The sequence below is a fragment of the Triturus cristatus genome, chromosome 6, assembly GCF_964204655.1.
Source record: "Triturus cristatus chromosome 6, aTriCri1.1, whole genome shotgun sequence".
Taxonomy (NCBI): Eukaryota; Metazoa; Chordata; class Amphibia; order Caudata; family Salamandridae; genus Triturus; species Triturus cristatus.
Genome location: NC_140589.1, coordinates 193,903,132 through 193,923,709, shown reverse-complemented (window position 1 = coordinate 193,923,709; position 20,578 = coordinate 193,903,132). Strand labels below are relative to the sequence as shown.

Here is a 20,578-nt window from a genome sequence, read left to right as displayed (position 1 = left end):
CAAACATGCCGAGAGAGGTGAAACTCAGGGCTTTAAGTGGGATCAAAAAGCGGGGCGTGGACACAAGCATCTCGAAAAATGCGGTATAAGGGGCGAGGGCTATAAAATTAAGGCCGTGGCCTAAATCAAGTGAGGTAGGATCCTCGTCCTCACAAATTCATCCTCTGATTCAGCATTTCTAACTGAAATCAGCAGCAGCACAAATCTACCATAAGCAGTAAAACCCTTTACAAGCTGCATGTTTATTTCTGTGTGGTATTAAGTGCTATATAAATGGCACTTTCGGAGCTGCAGTGGGGGGATAAAGTACTAAAGAATTTCAGCAGAGCAGAAAAACTGCCCAAAAAGCGAGGTTAAGGCTAAAATGAACAGGGCCTTCGATGAGAAAGGCACATTCACTTGTGCTCTCTCCACTCTACACCAGGCCTGCAGCAAAGCATGACAAAAACAAGCATCGATCTCTTGTCTTTATGGGGCCATGTGTTCCTAATTAGAAACACATGGCCCCATAAAGATAAGAAAGTGCTTTGCGACAGCAGCAAAGCAGGTGACCCAGTCCGGATCGGAGGCGAAAGGGCGTCAACCAAAAACCCTAATTTCCAATGGCAGGCCACTGACGCCAGCCAACGGAAATGAGGGGCGGGGCTTCAAGCCCCCTTCTGAAATACTTCTCTCACCAAATCTCTCGCCGAGGCAATCTGCGCTTTGCGCTGCAACGCCACGCGAGACCTATAAAGTCTTATATAGAGCACTCACCACTCAGTGTGGCAACGCAACCATCCACCCCGTCGAATGCTCTCTGGAAATAATATCAAACAGAGACCATTCGTTTCACGGGCTTTTAAACAAACCACATATGCCGCGCATGTGCAGTGCTACTTTTGTGGCGGCCATCTTTAGATAGTAATTCAACATTGATATTATCTAGTTTTGCCTTACATTAATATGTGGGCATTAGAGCATAATCCAAATGATATATCTTTGCAGTACAAGTTCAAGAAAGAATTGAATGGTCTCATATTTGTAAAGAGTTGAGCAAATATGACAGTCTTAATGCACTGTCAATCAACAATATGCATGCTACATTTACATAATGAGTGCCCTCTAGACAGAGATGCTATACGTTATCAATAAAAAGTTCCGTCATATTGGAATATACATTGCAACACCCACGACATAGGTTAGCTATTATCATCTCTCTTTAAATTGGAATTTAATAGAGTTCTCTATTATTAGTTAACATAAGTAATGGAATGATATTTAATCACATTAAATGCAAAATGCAAAACTCTTAGTATATTACGCGGTAAAATTCCTGCAGGGTGAGACAATTCTTATATAGGAATCTCACCAATAAAGCACGGTCAAACAACATGTCACTAACTGATCAGATTCAAAATATTCTGCAAATGCGTTTCAGGAGAACAAAAAACCTCAAACAAACCCTATGTTGATCAGAATACATTGACAAACAAAAAGAACCAAAACCCAACTTTCTGTCCAAACCATGTGGATTCTATACTTGCCACAACTGTGATGCTTGCAAACTGGTATAAAAAAACAATTCAGATCAGGGACTGGATCAATTGCAATTCTAATTATGTAATCTACATCTTAATTTGCCCATGCAGCAAACTGTATGTGGGAAGTACCCTTAGACCTCTCAAAACTAGGATTTTGGAACATTGCCAGAATATTAACAAAACGGAAGTGGGACTCCCACTGACAGAACACTTTTAGGAACAGCACCCTCATTACAAAAACTTCAAGTTTTTTGGACTGGATGATGCAAAAACCACAACTCAGAGGTGGTAATCATGAATTGTACATGACACGGAAGTAGAGTGAATGCATTTTGCGAATGGATACTGTGAACAAAGGACTGAACAAAGATGCACAAATGCACTATTGGCTTTACCAATATACCCATACTTTGCTCTTCTAATAGTGACCAGTCACCATCTCGCTTATAGCATTTTTTTGACTCATGGAAGAACCCTTCCTCAACAATTTCATCATATTTCACTGGGCTGTTTTTTGCCCCTTTCTCGCTTTCAATAAACTCTCGACTCGTAAAAGATACGTCATATAAATTAGAATTCACTTTTGGCATCATCACCATACCACACAGGTTTGGAGCCACTTTCATCCCCTACCACTTCACCACCATGGAATCTTATTTTCATAGTACCTAACATAGGGCACTTGTTACTCTCCATCTTCCTGCCTTTTTCTTTTACAGATCTTCCCACCTCTCTCGTCAGGAACTCATGGATATTTCCACTTTGAAGCCAGCTAAGTATGAATTTCCTGTTTCAGTTATTTAACTCTCTCATACATATATATATATTCAATACATGGCCTTCCAAACGTAGGTACTAGGCTTTCTGGCTTATAAGCTTGGTTGTCCTAACCGGTACACAAATGACCGGCATCACATTTATATAACTGCGAAATATACACTGCCTTACATACGTAGGTTACTGTTGTAACCCCACTCAGACTCTCTTGATTAATACAGAGTGACTTACTACTGACCAAAGCACTTATTCACTGCAATTGTGACTATTGGGAGTCATTTACAATGTTTACCTTACTAACACATCCCAGTAATAAAGAAACAATTTAAATTTGTTACTGCGATATGAATTCCACCCGCAGCAGTAACTCCTCCATGCTCTTCACGTCCGACACTATGGCAGCATATTTTTGCCTTCAGACGCCGATCTCACGTCAAGACTCCGGGTCCTAATTAATCATGACAAACATGCACGTGCTGGCGTAGCACTGTTTCTCGGGACCACAGAGACTACAGTTTAGACAAAGACCACGACAGTAAGGACCTCATTTATGAAAAGTGACGCATCGCTGTGAGAAAACAGCGATGCGTCACTTTTCATTGTGCCCTCCTTGCCATACCAATGATGCGGAATATTTACAGTATGACGCATTATGTCGCAAGGAGTTACAGATACGTCAGTATTTCTGACGTATCTGTAGGCGCAAAAATGAAGCATTGCTGGAGTGTGTCACAAAAGTGACGCAACTCTAGCAATGGGTTATTTCACATGTGCCTGCGTCAGTCTTACTCCTGCCATGAGGCAGGCGTAAGATATTGACACATTTGCGTCCTAGAAGTTGCGCAGTGAATTCTTGTAAATTTCACTGCATCACTTCTACAACGCTTTCTTGCATCAGAACCCCCCCCTGCACACATTATACCTGGCGCAGGTATAATGTGGAGCAGGGGTTTACAAAGTGACGCGTCTACCTAGAGGCGTCACTTTGTAAATATGGTGCAACAAGGCACATTTTTTACTCAGCTGGTGCGTCACAAAAAGTGACGCACTGGCGGCGCAAAATGACACATGGGCTCATAAATAAGCCCCTAAGTCTCCTTTTAGGCATAACCTTACTGTGCAGTGCAATAGTAACTTCCTAGGCAATTGACATTTTTAGTGAATTGATATTTAGGATGTGTCCAAATAGTATAGCCAAAAACAGTATTTAAAAATTTCACATTAGTGTTTATTATTAATATGATTCTCACAGAATCAAAGACAAACTCATTAAAAAAAGCAATTCAACAATGCATTTGTACATAATGTAAACATTCAATGTAATAATATTCATCAAGCAATAAAAAGTAAAAACAAATCAGTGGCCATATGATTATCTTCTACGCGCGTTTCGGCGAAAAGTACGCCTTCGTCAGGAAAAGCCACAATTCCTGTGAATTAAAGAATCAAATATTTAAAAAAATGATATTGCATGAATAATTTTGTGTTTTCACATTTTTTACATAAAATTGGCTATAAACTAAACAGGACACTTCATATACAGCAAGAATCTGTTATTCTCACCTAAGGATAAAGAGAAGGATGACACTTACATATAAGATAATTATATGAGTAAGATAAATATCTGTCTAATGGATACAAATGTGGACGATGGAACATCTAATAATGAGTGAGGACAGGAAGGTGGGGGGGGGCAAAAAAGAAAAAACCGGGAGGAAGAAAGAGGGAAAAAAAGAAAGAAAAAAAGAAGAAAGAAGAAAGAGGAAAAGAGAAGAAAAGGGAAAATAGAAGAAGAAAGAAAAAAATGAGGGAAAAATACAATGAAAAAGGAAGAGAAAGGAGACAAAAAGAGAAGGAAAGGGACAGAAAATGGGATGTGAACATGATTGAGTAACTAGGAGTGCGGTGTCAGATACCGAGGCAGTTAATTGTTTGAGAAAAACAATTATCGAAAAAAGTGGCCGAGATACTAAACACTGAAGAGATAATAAGGTGTGCTTACTTCAGAAGGTAGTCTAGCGAATGAATAACAAATGAAGGGTTTATCAGGAGGTGGTATGAACAGCCTAAAGTGATCAAAAAACAAGATATAAGAAAAACAATGATGATGTCGGGAAGAGACTACTACACTTGAAGACATCCTTCGGTACCTGATAGTTGATGCAATGCCTTTAACCATGTGGTTTCACAATAGATGAAAAACGTAGCAGGGTATTACTGGTGGTGGTCGTACAGCCTGTAAGAATGATAACATGCATTTGTGTGGGTGTAGATAGAAATCTATAAGCACCCTTAAAAGAATGTATATGAATTTTCTGTATATCAATACGATAAAAATACCTGTTCTATCTTTTAAATGGATTTTCAAATGTGGCGATCAAATGACTCGAGTGGACTGGGCATTCGTTCATAAGTTCAACATGTGTTCTTTATGCAGCAAGATTCTGAAGTAAGAAACCCAAAATAATTAGTTGGGATGAGTAGGTGCCTATGAAGATCGAACATTTTTGATATCATGGCTGTTTCACTATTTACCTTTTTATGTATAAAACGGATGGAAAATTCGCAGATGATGTTTAAACTGATGCCGTGTCGATGACAGACGTCTAGTTTTAGGAACAGATATCCTACAACAATGGGAACAAGGAGGAGGAAAAAAAGGATTATATAAATGGCCTCAAGGTGGTCTGTGTGTGACGGTTATTTAATCGGTAAAATGGGTGAGTTTGGCTTGGCTCAAATTGATGTTAATAATTACGATATGTTTAGGGTAATCATTTTGGGGCAAAGAATGATTACATGCCAGCCGCGAATGAAAAAAAAGAGAGGTTGTATGAAGGGTGTGGATGGGATGTGACGAGCGAGTCTGTCACATCAGTGAGTTAAGATAACAAATAAGTAATAAGTAGTTTCTATGTTGGAAAGTAAAGGATTTGCAGGTTTAATTCTAAAGTGCTGGAAAAGATCTTTACCTGATCTGCGGCGCCTTGCACATGCCTATATGGAATAGTTTCTTATCATTATTACCCCACTCACCTTTTCCATTTCCCACAGACCTTGAGCCCTTTAAAGCGTAAATGTTCCCATTATTTTGCTGACGATACTGGGACATTACGTCATCATGTTCTTTTCCCAAGCAAGTTTTCAACATGAAATGATGCACTACGTTTTGCAAATCTCACGTTCCACGTTGAACTTTTTTTTCTTAAATCTGGCACTCCCCTTCTTCTTATCAGAGTTTTCTCCATAAATCTATGCCCATGGGCTACTCTTCTAGACCGGTGTACGATTACTTTGCATCAAACATTGTATAAGAAGTAGAGCGGCATTTCATTTCCTGTTCTCCACCCATTCTTTGCACACATTACATGACTACAAGCAAGACTTTTTGGTAAATGCTGCCCTCACAATAATACAATTTTGTAAAAAGATATATTTTAAAAAGACAGTGACTTAAAGCATCTAATCATAGCCTTTCAGAATTCTGGGGCTCTTGAACTGTTCGCCTACTGCAAAAATGAGGATGACGTATACGAACTAAATATAGCCTGTCACAATCTGATGCTTTTAGGTATCTCTCTCAATGCCATTTTTACATGATGATGTGTCTCTCTCTCAATGATACCTTAATATGATGAACCTTGTGTCAATTGTTTAGACCACTAGGATCTTTGCAGACCGTATTTTTATACCTTTTACGCTAAACAAATGCTAACTGTTCATTTCAACTGGATTTTACAAGAGTGAACTGTGTGTACTGTAATTTGATTAGGTAAAATAGATTGTCAAACATGCTGATTAGTCCATTGTCTGGGGCCCTACTACTTCAATAAATCTTGCATTTTCAATGTGACCTGCATTCTCCCCGGATAAGAAGAAGGAATATAAGGAAGCTTTTAAAATCTATAAAATTGAAATCAGAAAAGCCCAGGCCCTATATTTCGAGGAGATCATAGCCTCCCTGGCTAATTCCCTCGTGAAAAATTTTGAACTGTTAAGAAATTACTGAACGTCCCATCTCTTCCTGACTCCCCCGCAATGTCAGACCAACACTGTAATGAAATGGCGGAATATTTCCATAACAAAGTTCAGACCATCTATGCATCTTTTTCCTCTACCTAAGATCTCAATTTCCCCATCTGTGATAATCTATACCCAGGGAACAAGGAAACCTGTTTAGTAGCCTTCCCTTTAATGGACTTCGGAGTGGTCCCCCCGCTGGAAAAAAGCTATGGTTAAAGCTCTTTTGAAGAAGCCTACCCTAGACCCAGACTGTTTGGCCAACTACCGTCCTATTTCCCTTCTCCCGGGAATCAGCAAGATTTTGGAGAAACATGTAAATACCACACTCTCTGCCCACTTGTAATCTAACAATCTCCTCTATCCCACTCAAACAGGCTTCGGCCCTCGCCACGGCACGGAAACAGCTCTCCTGGCCATCATGGAAGAATCCAGAAAAATTGTTGACGCAGGGGGCTCGTCTGCCGTGATCCTTTTGGATCTTTAGCCTGGCTTTTGATACGGTCAATCACCGTATCTTGGTCGACCGGCTCAGATATTTGGGCGTGTCCGGAATAGCACTGACCTGGCTGTCGCCATTCCTAGAAAGGTGATCTTTCCAGGTATTTGAGGGTGAGACTATTTCCAAACCTTGGCCCCTTCTTTGTGGAGTTCCACAGGGCTCTTCCCTGAGCCCACCACTCTTTAATGCCTATATGTCTCCTCTAACAGACATCATACGCCCTTATGGAGTGAATATCGTGACATACGCTGATGATACCCAGTTGGTGGTCTCACTTAACCACTCAGACCTGGCTTCCTCCTGCCCCTGTACCTGCCTTGAAGAAGTGGCTAAATGGATAAACCATTCCCACCTGAAGCTAAATGGCGACAAGATGGAGCGTATGCTCCTTGGTAACCCGTCGTTTTTTAGACCAAATTTGATGTGGCCAGCTGCAATGGGATCGGCACCCGTCCCCAAGTCAAACAAAAAAAGTCTGGGGTTCTGGATGGACTCAGACCTTGGTCTTAAAGTCCAGACCAGAAAGGCTTTGGCATTCTAAAAATGCTGCATAAAGTACTACCACTGATTCCCTTTCAGGCTAAGAAACTTGCGGTCCAAGCGCTTAATTTGTCCCACTTGGACTATAGCAATGTACTGTATCTGGGTGCTCCGAGTGCAGTCTTCTCTAAACTTCAAATGATTCATAACTGTGCGGCAAGAATTCTCATGGGAATTCCCAACCGACAGTCTGCTAAACCTGCCTTGAAAGCTCTACATTGGCTGCCCATCCGGGAGAGAGTCCATTTCAAAGCCCTACGTATCACTCATTGGTTGCTTGGAGGGAATGGACCTAAGAGAATCTCCCCCCTGGCCAAACTGTACCAGGCCAACAGGCCTCTACGCTCAGACGAACAACATTTGGCTTTTGTACCAAAGATTAAGAGAGCCAGAAGCCGTGGTTGGCTTTTCTCCTACAATTCCGCCAAGCTTTGGAACTTCCTTCCCCTTCAGCTACGAAGAGAGACCAACCACCTGACCTTTTGCAAGCTGTTGAAAACGTGGCTTTTCCCCAAATGAGCCTCGGAAGCCTCTCTCACTTTTCAGTGCTGGGATGCCCATGGGTAGCCATGCGCTTTATAAATAATTAATCTACTGAATTCTCGTTGTCTTACTTTCTTCCTTTTTCCTTGTGTCCACTTATTTAATCACCCATCACTGCCCTTCCAAACCCTCCCTCCTTTTGGCCTCTGTATCTATTCCTTATGTTCTTATTCACTCTGTCACTCTCTAATCACATGATAACGAACAATTGGTAGTATTGACTTTATGATTGTCTCATCTAACACTGTGCTTTTATTATGAACACAAGCTTTGATAAAGCCCTTGGTCTGTCTGCCGTATGGGCAAAACCCGTGTCAGCTGTTTCTTTTCTAGCTGCACTTTTAGAATAAGAACAACAACTGTATAATATGCTTTAAAAAGTACATTGGATTTTGGGAATTATTACCCTTATTACTATTACCTGTGAATATTAGGAACAAACCTTTCTCAAAGCCTAAAACTATTTCTCTCAACTAGTGGCTCTTGGGTGTAGCCACTTGGGAGGCATGAATGAATGAATGAATGAAAAGAGCATTTGTAATGCGCGATGGCTACCCTAAGGCGTCCCAGCGCTGTATAGAACTGTGTGTGCGTAAAACGAGGAGACCTAATCTGAAGTATTAAACAGCAGCGTTTTTAGCCCCTTTCGAAAATATAGGTGGTTAGGTTCTGAGCGTAGGTGAAAAGGAAGAGAGTTCCAGAGTTTGGACAAGTTGTAAGAAAACAACCGGCCACCGGATCTGGCTCTCTTAATTTTTGGCACCGTGGTCAGGAACATGGAAGCTGATCTGAGATGTCTGGTGGGAAGGTGAGGGGAGATCATGGAGTGGTTAATGGGGGCGCCTGTTTTCCAAAAGGCGCGATGGGCGATACATAGGCTCTTGAAGGATATTCTTTCCCTAATTGGAAGCCAATGGAGCTTCCTTAGTTCAGATTTTACTGACTGATGACAAGGGATCTGCAAAAGAATTCGTGCTGCGCAGTTCTGAATGACCTGAAGCTTATTAAGAGTAGCCTGGGGAGCCCCCAGATAGAGGACATTCCCAAAATCTAAACGAGAAAGTAGAAGACCTTGGGTCATGATCTGTCTGGCTTTAAAGGGAAGTAGGGGAAGGATTTTTCGGATAAGCCTGAGAATACTAACACAGGTAGCTGAAAGTTTGGCTGCCTGGTAGGTAAAGTTAAGAGACTTATCCAGCCAGATACCCAGACTCTTAATTGAGTCCTTGGGGGTGGGAGTTGGTCCAAGGCATACTGGCCAGAGGGAGTTATTGATGATGTTAGGAGAGTTACCCAAGAACATCAGCTCTGTCTTGTCCCCATTTAATTTGAGACAGGATGAGGTCATCCAAGAGGCTACTGCTTCTAAGCAGTCCCTTATGTTGTTATTTGTCTGTAAGTGGGTTTGATTTAAGGCTACCACCAGCTGGGTATCGTCGGCATAAGTCACAATTTTTATCTCAAAAGGGCGGACGATTGCAGCCAGGGGAGCCATATAAACGTTGAAGAGCGTGGGGCTCAACGAAGAGCCCTGCGGCACCCCACATCCCAGGTTTGCTTGGAGAGGTGGCATTGCTCTCAAAGACCTGAAAGGAACGATCAGACAGAAATGATTTGAACCATCTGAGGACATGGTTTGAGATTCCTAAATTGGTGAGCCTCTGGAGTAAGATGCTATGGTTTACCGTGTTGAAAGCGGCACTCAGGTCCAGGAGGAAGATGGCGACAGTGCCTCCTTGATGAATAATCCTCCTGGCCTCTTCCGTCACTGTAACAAGCGCGGTTTCAATCCCATGCCGGGGCCGAAACCCAGTCTGGGAGGGGTCCAACAGATTGTTGGTCTCCAGAAACTCTGTCAGTATCAGGCATGTGTCAATCACAATATTTGGTCCTAACTCTTTTAGGATGAACCCTAGCATCTTCCACCCACCGTTCCGGAAATGAACCCATATAATGGTGTCAGACAGTGCTCACGTTTGAGAATGTGGAGCTTGGTGGTAAGCTTGCAAGAAGGTGCTGCATATGTGCACCAAACATGTCCTCAAACGATGGTGTTGCAACTGATGTGATAGCTGGAAGAGAAGGGCCTTGATACATTCCAACACTGTACATAGTTGAAACTGCCCCAGTTTGAAAATGAATGTAGGTATGTGTTTCAAAAAGGAACTGATGGTCACAAAGAGAGAGAAGCTCATGGTCAGGTTTTTAGAGCCTTGAGTTGGATATGTGAATTTTGTGCTGGGTCCTAGGATTAAATCTTTATGAGGAAGAGTCATGGTTGGTGCTGGGCAGTAACAAGTATTTGATAGAGCTCAGTGGCTGACTAACTCTCAGGCTGACAGAGGCTTAACATTTTACGCTGAATATCTGGGTCTCGAGACCCTTAGGAGAGAAATGTATGGCCCCTTGCCATGGAAATATTAATATTCGACCTTTCCCCAGACAACTGGAATACAATACCCATGTAAAGCAAAGTCCAAAAGCGCAGACTGCAGCCAATGCAGGGAGGCAGTGAACTGCGGTAAAGATTATGTCTAAGGGTGATGATATTGACTTTAGGGGCACTATTTACAAGGACAGGAAAAACCATGCACGGTGGCTTTTCCAGTCCTTGTAAATATAGGGCAGTGTATTGCACTGCCAGTGCGTCACAAAAAGTGACGTACTGGCAGCGCAAGGGGACTTGTAAATCTGTCCCTCTGTGCGTAAACCAACTTGTAACAAAGTTCTGCGTGCAGCCAGGGTATCTTTGGACAAGAACATGTATGAAGGTGTTATCCAAACAGGTAACGACCCCAGTTGAACAGCTTACCTCCAAGTGAGGTGATTAATCCAATGAATCAAAGTAAGATCGCTTAGGTCTCAGCAATTTTAATTTTCAATGTGACTTCTGAGTCAAGGTTTCCGAATTATGTCAAAGGAAAGGTGATTCACAACATAGTAGATGAGTAAATGCACATCAATGGGAACAGACCCAATGCATTTTGGGCTAGTCCCTTCATCAGGGGACTTTAATCTTAAAAATGAAACAGGAAACAATGAGTGCCGTCAGATGAAAATAGGTCTAAAACAAGACAAACTTTTCGTGAAACGTGCTAAATGTTCACACTAAAGATCAAAAAATGTGCTTTAAATGGGGAAACATACCCCTAATGCAAGGAGGAAAAAACATGTGAGCAACACTGTATCAGATGAAGAGTGTGAAGATTAAAGGTGAGCTGAATCCATGTGTGATGGTTCGGAAAAGGTAAAAAATGCTCATGCTCACGAGTAACCGCGTTTGAAAACAGCGGTGGATTGAGTAGTGTGCCAAGGGGGGCTTCGTGTAAATATATAAACTGTGACCGATTAAAAGCTGAAAAACGTGAGGTTCGGTGGAAGGGACGTTAAAATCGAGGTGATGTCAGGTGAAGCTTCATGCAATAGTCTAAACGACGAGTATAAAAAAACTGAAAACTGGTTGTTTAAAAAAGTAATCACCGTAAGAGTACGAAAACAGATTGGTTGACAACGTAAAGCAACCCGGTAATGGAACAATATCCGAAGTGCCGAGAGTGCGGTAGATACTGTGACATTAACAAGCACGGTGATATGAACACAGCATAAAAACATGGTCCAGAGTGCAAAAAAGACGACAATATGCAAGTCGCTAAATTGCGGGAAGCATGCAGGTTAAGGTGACTTATCGGTATAAATGAATAAACAGATCCGTCTGTGGGTGTACCGCTGGTGGTGTGAATAGGTTTGGAAACGTGCTGGAAACAAATAAGGTCTGGATATAGTGAATAGTGACTCAGAAGTGGATATCTATTCAAGAAAAGGACGAGGAACGAGCGCACAGTGGCGATCATCTTTAAAAGTGTCAAATTAAAAGAAAATGTATGAAATTAAGGGATAGTAAAATGAAATAGTAAGAAGAATCGAAGACACCAAATAGTGAAAATTACAAGGAATGCAGAGTTTTCCACACTCAGCGTTAAGTGGAGCTTGCAGTGTTCCACAAAACTCAACACATCAAGTCGGCGAGCACGAGCGAGGAAAGTGCACCTCCTGGCAAGATTTTTCCGATTTCTCAAAGTGGGTGGCCGTAATTCTTAATGCGAGTGGCCCCGTATGCTGTTCTGAGCGCTTGCATTGAGAAACCATCCGTTCGCATTGAGAAAGTTGCCACTCAAGTAGAAAATCTACTTGAGCATCAGAAAGGAAGCAGCTCCCGCTTGTGCCTGCTTCCGCTGTGCATGGTGCCGATCGTGATCATTTCACAGCTAGTCCTAGGAAAGTAAAATGATGGTAGAGGTCTACCATTTTGCTATAATCATGAATACCAGTAAGTACCTAAAATCCATGATAATCAAATACATACTCCTATGATGCTTCCCTAACTAGATGTACCTAAGTATACCTAGCATGTACGTAGGTGTTAAGCCAAGAATTCCTCCAGGATAGAATCAACCCCCATTTCCTGAAGTGAGAAACTGTGGGACCCCATCCTGGTTTCAGGTTGGACACCATGCAAGGGATGTCAGATCACTGCGAGCTGGAGTATCTGCATGCAGGGTGCTTCAGCGCCTCGCGTCAGTGTGTCAAATACATAAACAAAATACCTCTGGCACCATTAATCACACTATTTCTTTTGGCCACACCAGTCCTTTTAATTGACTTTGGGCATCAACTCAAAATTTTTCTTTTTCATCAAAGCTTTTTTGATTGAGAATTTTCCTTCATCGAATATATTTACACATCTCCTGCTTTTATGACAACATATAGAACATTTATATACAATATACTGGGATCATATATCTCTTGGTCCTCAGAATGTCCTAATTTGTGAAGTCCTGTATAGGGTCGCAGACTATTTCCAAAAGCTAATATGAGGGAGCAGAATTCATGCCGCTAAACAGTCCGTAGTGGATCAGTCTCTTCTTTTCCTAGTTAGCTCTGAACCACTATATAATCAGTGCCAACGCGTTTCGACCTTATGAAGGCAGGACCAAAAAACTCTACTCGCATTAAGGTCTTCTTCAGGGCTGGGCATATTTCTGGTGGGACATCTCTTCACTAGGTTTCTTACTGCTTCATGTAGGTGCAGTGGCTTCCTGCCAGGTTTGTATCTATTGAGTCCTTCCAATGCTGGTACTTCTGAAACTTTTTCGTACGCTTCCTTTCCTTCAGGGAGGATTTGCTTCGGGCATGCAGCGTCTTTCCGTGCTCCCACTGTTCACCTGATTCCTTGGCTTCTGGTTTCCTCGTTTGGTGTAGTGTGTCGGCATGGAAGTCCTGATCTCCTCTCTCTCTCTCTCAGCAAGATGTGATGTTTATATACCCGAAGGTATCCCCAGGGGTTCTACCTTGCTGTGCTGCTGTCATACTTAGGCTGACATCAGGAATGAACCTTGTACATAGTTATTATATAGCAGATGGTAGCCCTGCTGTGTTTCCAAGAATCAAAGGATCCTCATGCATAATGTATGAGGCTAGTGTTCAGGGAAAACCCCACGTTCTGTGTGCAGTACTGTAACTAGGTAAAGGTTCAGTCCTATCAGCCCGTTATGTATGTAATGTAGGGACGAATATAAGTGAAAGGTTGGGATGTTACCCGAGCCTATATTTGGGTAGCTATTTTGATAAATTACAGTACCATGTCAATGCAGGTCTAACCTAAAGACAATCATGTTAGGCCTTCAATGGACATCTAATTATCCACTGTGTGACAGCATGGATTTTCTCGCTTTTTAGATCTGATTATTTTGAGTCCCCCAGCCACTCAAGCCTCTGTATTGTACACATTTTGCATTGTCCATACCAATTTTTTAGGTGCCTCATAGATCTAACTTTAGGAGTCCAGCCTAAATGACTATGAGTGGCGCTTATTTTTTTGAGCCATTTCCCCATGAGAATTAATTGAATTCATTTCCTTAAGTTTTTTTTTCTTATAATCAAGAAGCTGTTTTTTTTGGCCTGATTGTGGAGAATGTAATGTACCAAACGAGAAAGAGGACACAGGTCTGATGTCATCTTTCATTGAGATCCCACCCAATTTTGACTTTCAGACAAATAAAACAATGTTTTCTCCTATACTTTTATTCCATTTGCAAAAAAGTGTTTGCAAATTGCGGCACTGACTTTTTGTGAAGGGCACAGTACTTTGCAAATCGACATATCTACAATCAGGTCAGCTCATAAAGTACCAAATCGCAGGAAGGTCATAAAATGACTTGACTAATTAAAATTAATGAGGAAAGTTAACTTTCCAATATGACCATGGTATATGATGTAAAATACACTTTAGGCACGGAAAATTCAATGTCACCTGTAGACTGGTGCACCTATTTTGCGATCCACTACTGTGACAAGGAAACAATTATTTCAGGCACACTACTGTAGACTGACTGCTGCAGTTTCAGCCTTGAGCCCAACCTTTTGATATGGGAAAAACCTGGATTCAAACAATAAATGAGTCACCTCTAAGCACACCAGTCTGCCTATAAGGTAAGATATGTAGGGCATATTTATGGGAGTGTAGCACAGAAGATTGTAGCAAGTTAACTTGCTGCGCTGCCCTGTGCCACAGGGAAAAGCATGATTGCACTGTGCAGTGCATTCCTGTCATTTACCCCCATGCTGGTGTTATTTCGGAAGCCTAGCGCCAACAAAGACACCCTTGTACCATGGTGCAAGGGTGACTGTGTTGTCAGCAGGATTTTTTTTGTGCAGGAAAGGGCACATTCCTACACAAAAGCAATCCATAGAGGCATTTTTCTCTTTCTATATGTGCTGCAGAATGCAGCACACATAGAAAGTGGAAAACACGAGGAGAAATAAAGATATATCTGCTTGCTATGCCTCCCCTGGGGAGGTGTAAGATTTTGATGCTTTGCCAGGTTTACTTGTAAATCAGGAAATGCACCAAAATCCATGCAGGTTACATGGGAACATCCACTGCAATGATGCCCATGAAATGCCTCCCGTGAGTAAATCCCTCCAGTAAGGCAACACAACAATTTCCGCTGCGTTACATTACTCGATATTTTTTAAGCCCTTCAAAGCCATGCAAAGTGGCTTTCCATGGCTTCATTCATATGACTTGGGGCTTTGCGTCTTGCATAGCCCAAGCATGGCACAAGGCCCTCATAAATATTCCCACTAACATTTAAGAATGGAACACGTGTGACATCAGAATTGCATGTTCCCTCAGTGACTAGTCCCACTACAACATTGTCACTGGTCAGGTGTAACAGGCCGATAGGAAAAGAATATTAATCACTTCAACATATAACTTTTGACGTGTACCAGCTACAGATTCAATGTAAAGCCTTATTTTTATATCTAATAGTAATCCTATCTAATGGTGAAGTCAGATTGTTATAAATATTTGGGAAAAGTAACTTTAAACAGTTACCTTTACCCTGCCTGAAGCAGCTGGAGGCTAAATAGGATTAGCTCCGTACCAACTGCCCATCGAGTACTTTCCCCTGAAGGAGGTGCAGAAGATGTGTGTAATCTACTCCCAGAGATGGCCTGGGTGTTGGGAGGAGTTTTATATTCCCTGCCAACTAGACTAATTAGAGTGGACCTAGGAAATTCAATAACTTGACAGGGGATCTGTACTTTTACAAGGAAATGTAAGGGGAGATATATAGGAAGCATCCTTTGTCACCTTACTCAAGCCCAGTGGGAGGGAAGCTGCACCCAGAACGGATTTTGAGTGGCCACAGAGGCGGGGACTGTTCATTACCTTTGCCTCATCTTTGGGTGGGCATACAGTCTCCATACAAGGAGAGAAGGGTTTCTTCATCTTAGATTTTGGAAATAAAGTGCATAGTGATGTTGTTTGCAGCAGGGCAAACAGTAATTGTAGAAAAAGTGGGTAAGGTTGCCCCTAGGAATACTCACCCACTAATTGGTGTCAGGCATAAATGTAGCACCCCAGGACACCATCCTTAGAACACTCTCTGGATCTGTGGAAGAACATACAAATTGCACATGCCGCTTGAGACTTGTGAGGGAGCCTGCAGGGCTGGACACGCTCCTACCTGTACCCAATACAAAGAAGTGGACTCCAAAGGTCAGTTCACTGACCTCTTTTGTGGCTAGGGGGACACAACAATCTGTAAGAGGCCTTTTTCCTGAAGTGACCATCTGACCAGTAGCAACTGAGCAAGGACGGGACTATTCTGTCGACCTATGCCTGATACCAATAGAGTCTTTAAGTGCCTTCTCTTGAGGGCCTGGTCACTTTAGAAGTGTACTCATGTGGTTGTTTTGGCACCAGACGTAAGTTTGAAAACTTTAAAAAGGTTTTCCTCTATAGAGTGAGTGGGCCTCCACAAGGAAAGGAATCCAACCGGAAGTTCAACAAAATCGGATTGAATGCCCAGGGATCTTCGCAACTCTAACATAACAACAAAGTCTCATTCTCTGTTGGGAGTTTGTAAAATTTTTATTGATAATTCTCCAAAGCTCCACAGTGGCAGCCATACCAACCTGCTTAAGATAAATAGGCCTCAGTTTCACAGTGATGGCTGCAGTGTCACAGCGACCTGCACGGGGAGGATTTTTCTTGTGGAAAAGTGGCAAAGGCTCTTTCTGCATTGAGACTTGGAAGAAAAGTCAATTGTTTTCTTTAAAAAAGTGACGAAGGGCAAGATGTGCAAACATTAGGGGTACCAATTTCCTAATCACAAATAGAAATCAGTATTCCTAATGTATAAAACTCATTGAATTTCATTTATAGATTCCTTGTGGGTTGCAAATCGACCTACTGAAGAAATTCAAATCTCCTTCTCAGGGTTAAACTAACAAAAAAAAAGAAGTTGGCACAGAAACTGAAATATAAAAGAACATCTTTATTAAACTCAAAATGAGTGTGACTACGTCACCCAGAAGCCGCAGCAACTGAATGAGGCAGTCCAAAGAGAGCAGAACACTGGGGCCTTATATATGTGAGGGTTACATACTCAGCATAAAAGAAAGGGGCAGTCCTGGCTCATGCAAGCATGCAAAATGTAAATATGGACATACAAGATCTGCCAAATATTAGCCAATAGGAAAACATTCAAAACAAGGCATCATGTAACCAGAACGTCCCCCTTGAGTCGTGTTTTTGCCCAACCCCATAAGTCAATCAATGACAGCACCTATAGGTCAATCAGTAACGGCAGGACATGTTTGTGTGCTTCAAAGGACAACTTGCAAAATAGGATAATGCGGAGAAAGAATACTGAAGGCCAACAAATAGTTGGGACAAGGATTAGTGAGTATAGGCAGGGATTTAGTCAGTCTGGCTAGTTCCTGGAATTGACTTCACAATAAGGAAGGGAAGGGTATTTGACACGTGGCAGTACAAAGGGCAAAAACACTCGGTTTACCAAGCTGCCTGAGTGAGGGCAACAAAATGGCGACAGAATACAAAATGGAGTTAAAACAGAATTACCTCACTACCTCATAAATATTAATGTGGTAGGTCACAGTTTTTGCAGAATCACAGACATCACAGCGATGATGGCCTGCTGATATCAGCAGACCACCATCGCTGTGACTGCTTTTTAATGAAACAATCTTTTTTTTTTAAATGTAGCCCATTTAACTTACAGGAGAATGCGATGTGCTTAAAAAGAATTTAAAAAAACCTTGAAGTTACATTTTTTAAGAGTAGACAGTGGTCCCTGAGACCCCTGCCTGCTCTAATAAAATATTAATATTTATGTTGCTTTTTAGCACTATTTATCACTTAAATCTTTAAATCTTCATATCTCTGGTTCCCCTTTTACATTGGAGTGAGATCTTTATTGCATTAGTCTAAGTTAAGCCTGTCTGCTCTATGCCATACTTACCATTGGTTGAACCGGGACTTTGGGCCTGATATAGCCCGTCTGCCCTACTACAAGTGCCACAGAATATAATTGCCCTTGTAATACGGCAGATGGGTTATCTGTCACATCTTTGACAGAGAATTTTGTCTGCTGAAATATAAATCAGTCATTAATACTTATGGTTGACTAGCATCCACCCCAAATAAGAATTCACCTTCTAACAGTGCTTAAATAAAGAAATCTTTTTTAAAATGTTGCCTATTTTCCTTAAAAGAGATAGGACTGCATTTTAAATTCAAAGTTTTTTTTGTAAAAATGTCACTAAGAATTGTGCAGTGGTCCTGTGGATTTCTTCAAAATCAAGTATGTTTCTTGGCATTCTATCTGAAAACAAATGCTCCCAGCCTGGAATTAATGAAACATGACAGAGTGCTGGTTACCAGGCAGCCTTGGTGAAGTCTTGGTGGCATGTCCTACATGGAACTGAGAATGATTGCTTTTGTCATTAACTAAATCATTGTATAATTCTGCTTCTCCTTGTGCCTCTTCTTGGTTTGTTTTGGTGGAACCGATGTCAATGTTTAGCCAGTTGTATCTTTTGTACAAAGTTATTTGATGCTTGATAGTAGGTACTTTTTACAGTAGGCATAAGTTAGCAGCATCCTGTGACCAATATCCTTTCAAAGATTTGAAGTCACAAGATGAGATCAAAAAAGACATGCATAGTTTGTTAACTCCAGTTGAATGATCTTATGGAAATCAATGGGTGCAGGAATATTGTAAACCACAACTGTTACTGTCTTTAAAGTAATATGTATTTTCAATTTTTCAGCTCTCCCGCAAATATGGCTCCGTTTTCAGTGTTCAGTTGGGAATGAAGAAAACGGTGGTGCTCTCAGGGTATGAAACTGTCAGAGACGCTCTTGTGACTCATGCTGACGAGTTTGGAGAAAGGGGTACTATTCCAATATTTGAAGACATAAATAAAGGATTTGGTATGTATGGTATATGAAATTATATTTCTCACTTTTTAAAAAAAGTTTTCTGCAAACATTGACTACTCACAAAAAGCTAATCAACACCTTCTGAAAGATTATGAATAGCCAGGGCCACTGGAAGTATGCAATTGTGAGGCCGCTGCGTTTTTTGCATATTATGAACTTGCCGCATTTTCCACATAATCCATCGTCTGCAGCAAAATCTGCAGATTTTAACAGGAAGATTTGTTTTGTTTCTAGCTCAAACGGTTCACATGTTACTAAAAATACCACGTGTTACCACGCAGTGAAAGGCGGATTGCAACGGTTGACTGATCACCTTTCTGTTGCTTATTGCTATGTTTGGGTATTAACCCAGTAGTGACGAGGTGCACCTAATGCCCAGACAGTGTTAACAAGTGTATAATGTACAAAATAATGAAGAACTACTTTTAAAAAATGTGCTGCATTACGGGCATATGCATTACGTGCATATTTTGTTTCTTGCTGCATAATTTACTCAACCCTGCCACATAATTTGACCCTCTCCTGCTGCATGATTCCAGTGGCCTTGCTAATAGCTAGGAACCAGACATGCAAGAAATGGGACACCACTCACTTCTAAATGAGGACCAAGCGTGTGAAGTATGTGCAGGCAGAATTAATATAGTAAATGCGAATTGCACACCAACGTTTCAGACCTGCCCTTCATTCTGCACTGTGGTCTGTGTATCAAAATGACCCTATACACATTGCTCAAGAAGGCGGGAGGTCTGAACATCAAATGCAGATAGTCATGAACTACCGTCATCACTACCCCTCTAGGGTTGTAAAGAAAGTGTCCTACCAACGATCACCACTGGAGTCTTTGGCATCCAGTTGAGAGGTTACTGAAAAGGAGTTGCATGAAACTCAGAGTGACTAAGGAGCATTTATTTGGTCTTATTGCAATATAGACAAAGCCATCCAATGGTGCACAATGTCCAAGCACCCTGTCATGAATCTGGAGTAATGAAAGTAAAGCAAGAATTCCTGGTTATGGCCACAAAGCTGGCACGTCATACTTTGATCATGAATAAATTAAGCTCTGCTAGGATCAGTATATGCATACAAAAAGGCAGGCAGGGATGACCCATAAGCAACTCCACAGGAAAAAGTAGCAGCTGAGGAATGAAATTGTCTAAACTTTATTTGCTGATTTCCTACCTCAAAATAGACTGCACACAGTTAAAAGCCTTACCCCAAAGGATGACCCTAAGGCACCGCACACATCTTGCATTGTCTCTCAATCCAACTCTGTGCGGCCATACAGGGGTTCTATAGGGTCTGTGTATGAACTTAAAATGGATCAGCCTCAATCTATGGTTGGGGGACAGCGCTCTGGAATGCCCACAGCAGTACTTCCAAATTTCTTCCTCAATGGAAGCTCCTAGAAGCTCCTCCCAACCATGTTGCGCTTCAAGAGTGCAAATCGGCGCAGTACGTTGCATGTCAGCATATATCCGGGTGATAAGTTTGCGCAGCGAGGGACTACCTAGGAACTCCTTTAAACACTGAGGGGGGGGGGGCATCGGAATGAGGTGGTATAAGCTCGCAGGTCAGCACAGAGCTGGTAAAACGTCATTGTTCCCAGTACTACTGAATTCTTTATCAGATGTGATGAATAGCCAGTACCTTATCAGACCGGATGAATAGTCCTTCTGGGAACGCATTTCCCATAGTGCATAGGCCGAGCCTTCCAAGTCTCTGGTAGACCCCCACGTCCTCCGAAAATGGTAAATCTGGGTGCCGCAGTAATGGTACCGAGGTGGCAAACGGCTTCTCCAGTTGCGCCGTCCTTCTCAACTCCCGCCATGTCCGCACCGTGCATCCGAGGCACGTGGC

The 20,578-nt window shown here is 41.8% G+C and overlaps 1 protein-coding gene across 1 annotated transcript in view; it reads left to right on the top strand.

Annotated features, from left to right (window-relative positions):
* LOC146816623 (cytochrome P450 2K1-like) overlaps positions 1-20,578 on the top strand; it is a 415,649-nt gene that overhangs the window by 19,379 nt on the left and 375,692 nt on the right. The window contains exon 2 of the mRNA XM_085610498.1: positions 18,550-18,712. Coding sequence (XP_085466624.1) covers positions 18,550-18,712 — 163 coding nt within the window. The remainder of the gene's footprint in view (positions 1-18,549; positions 18,713-20,578) is intronic.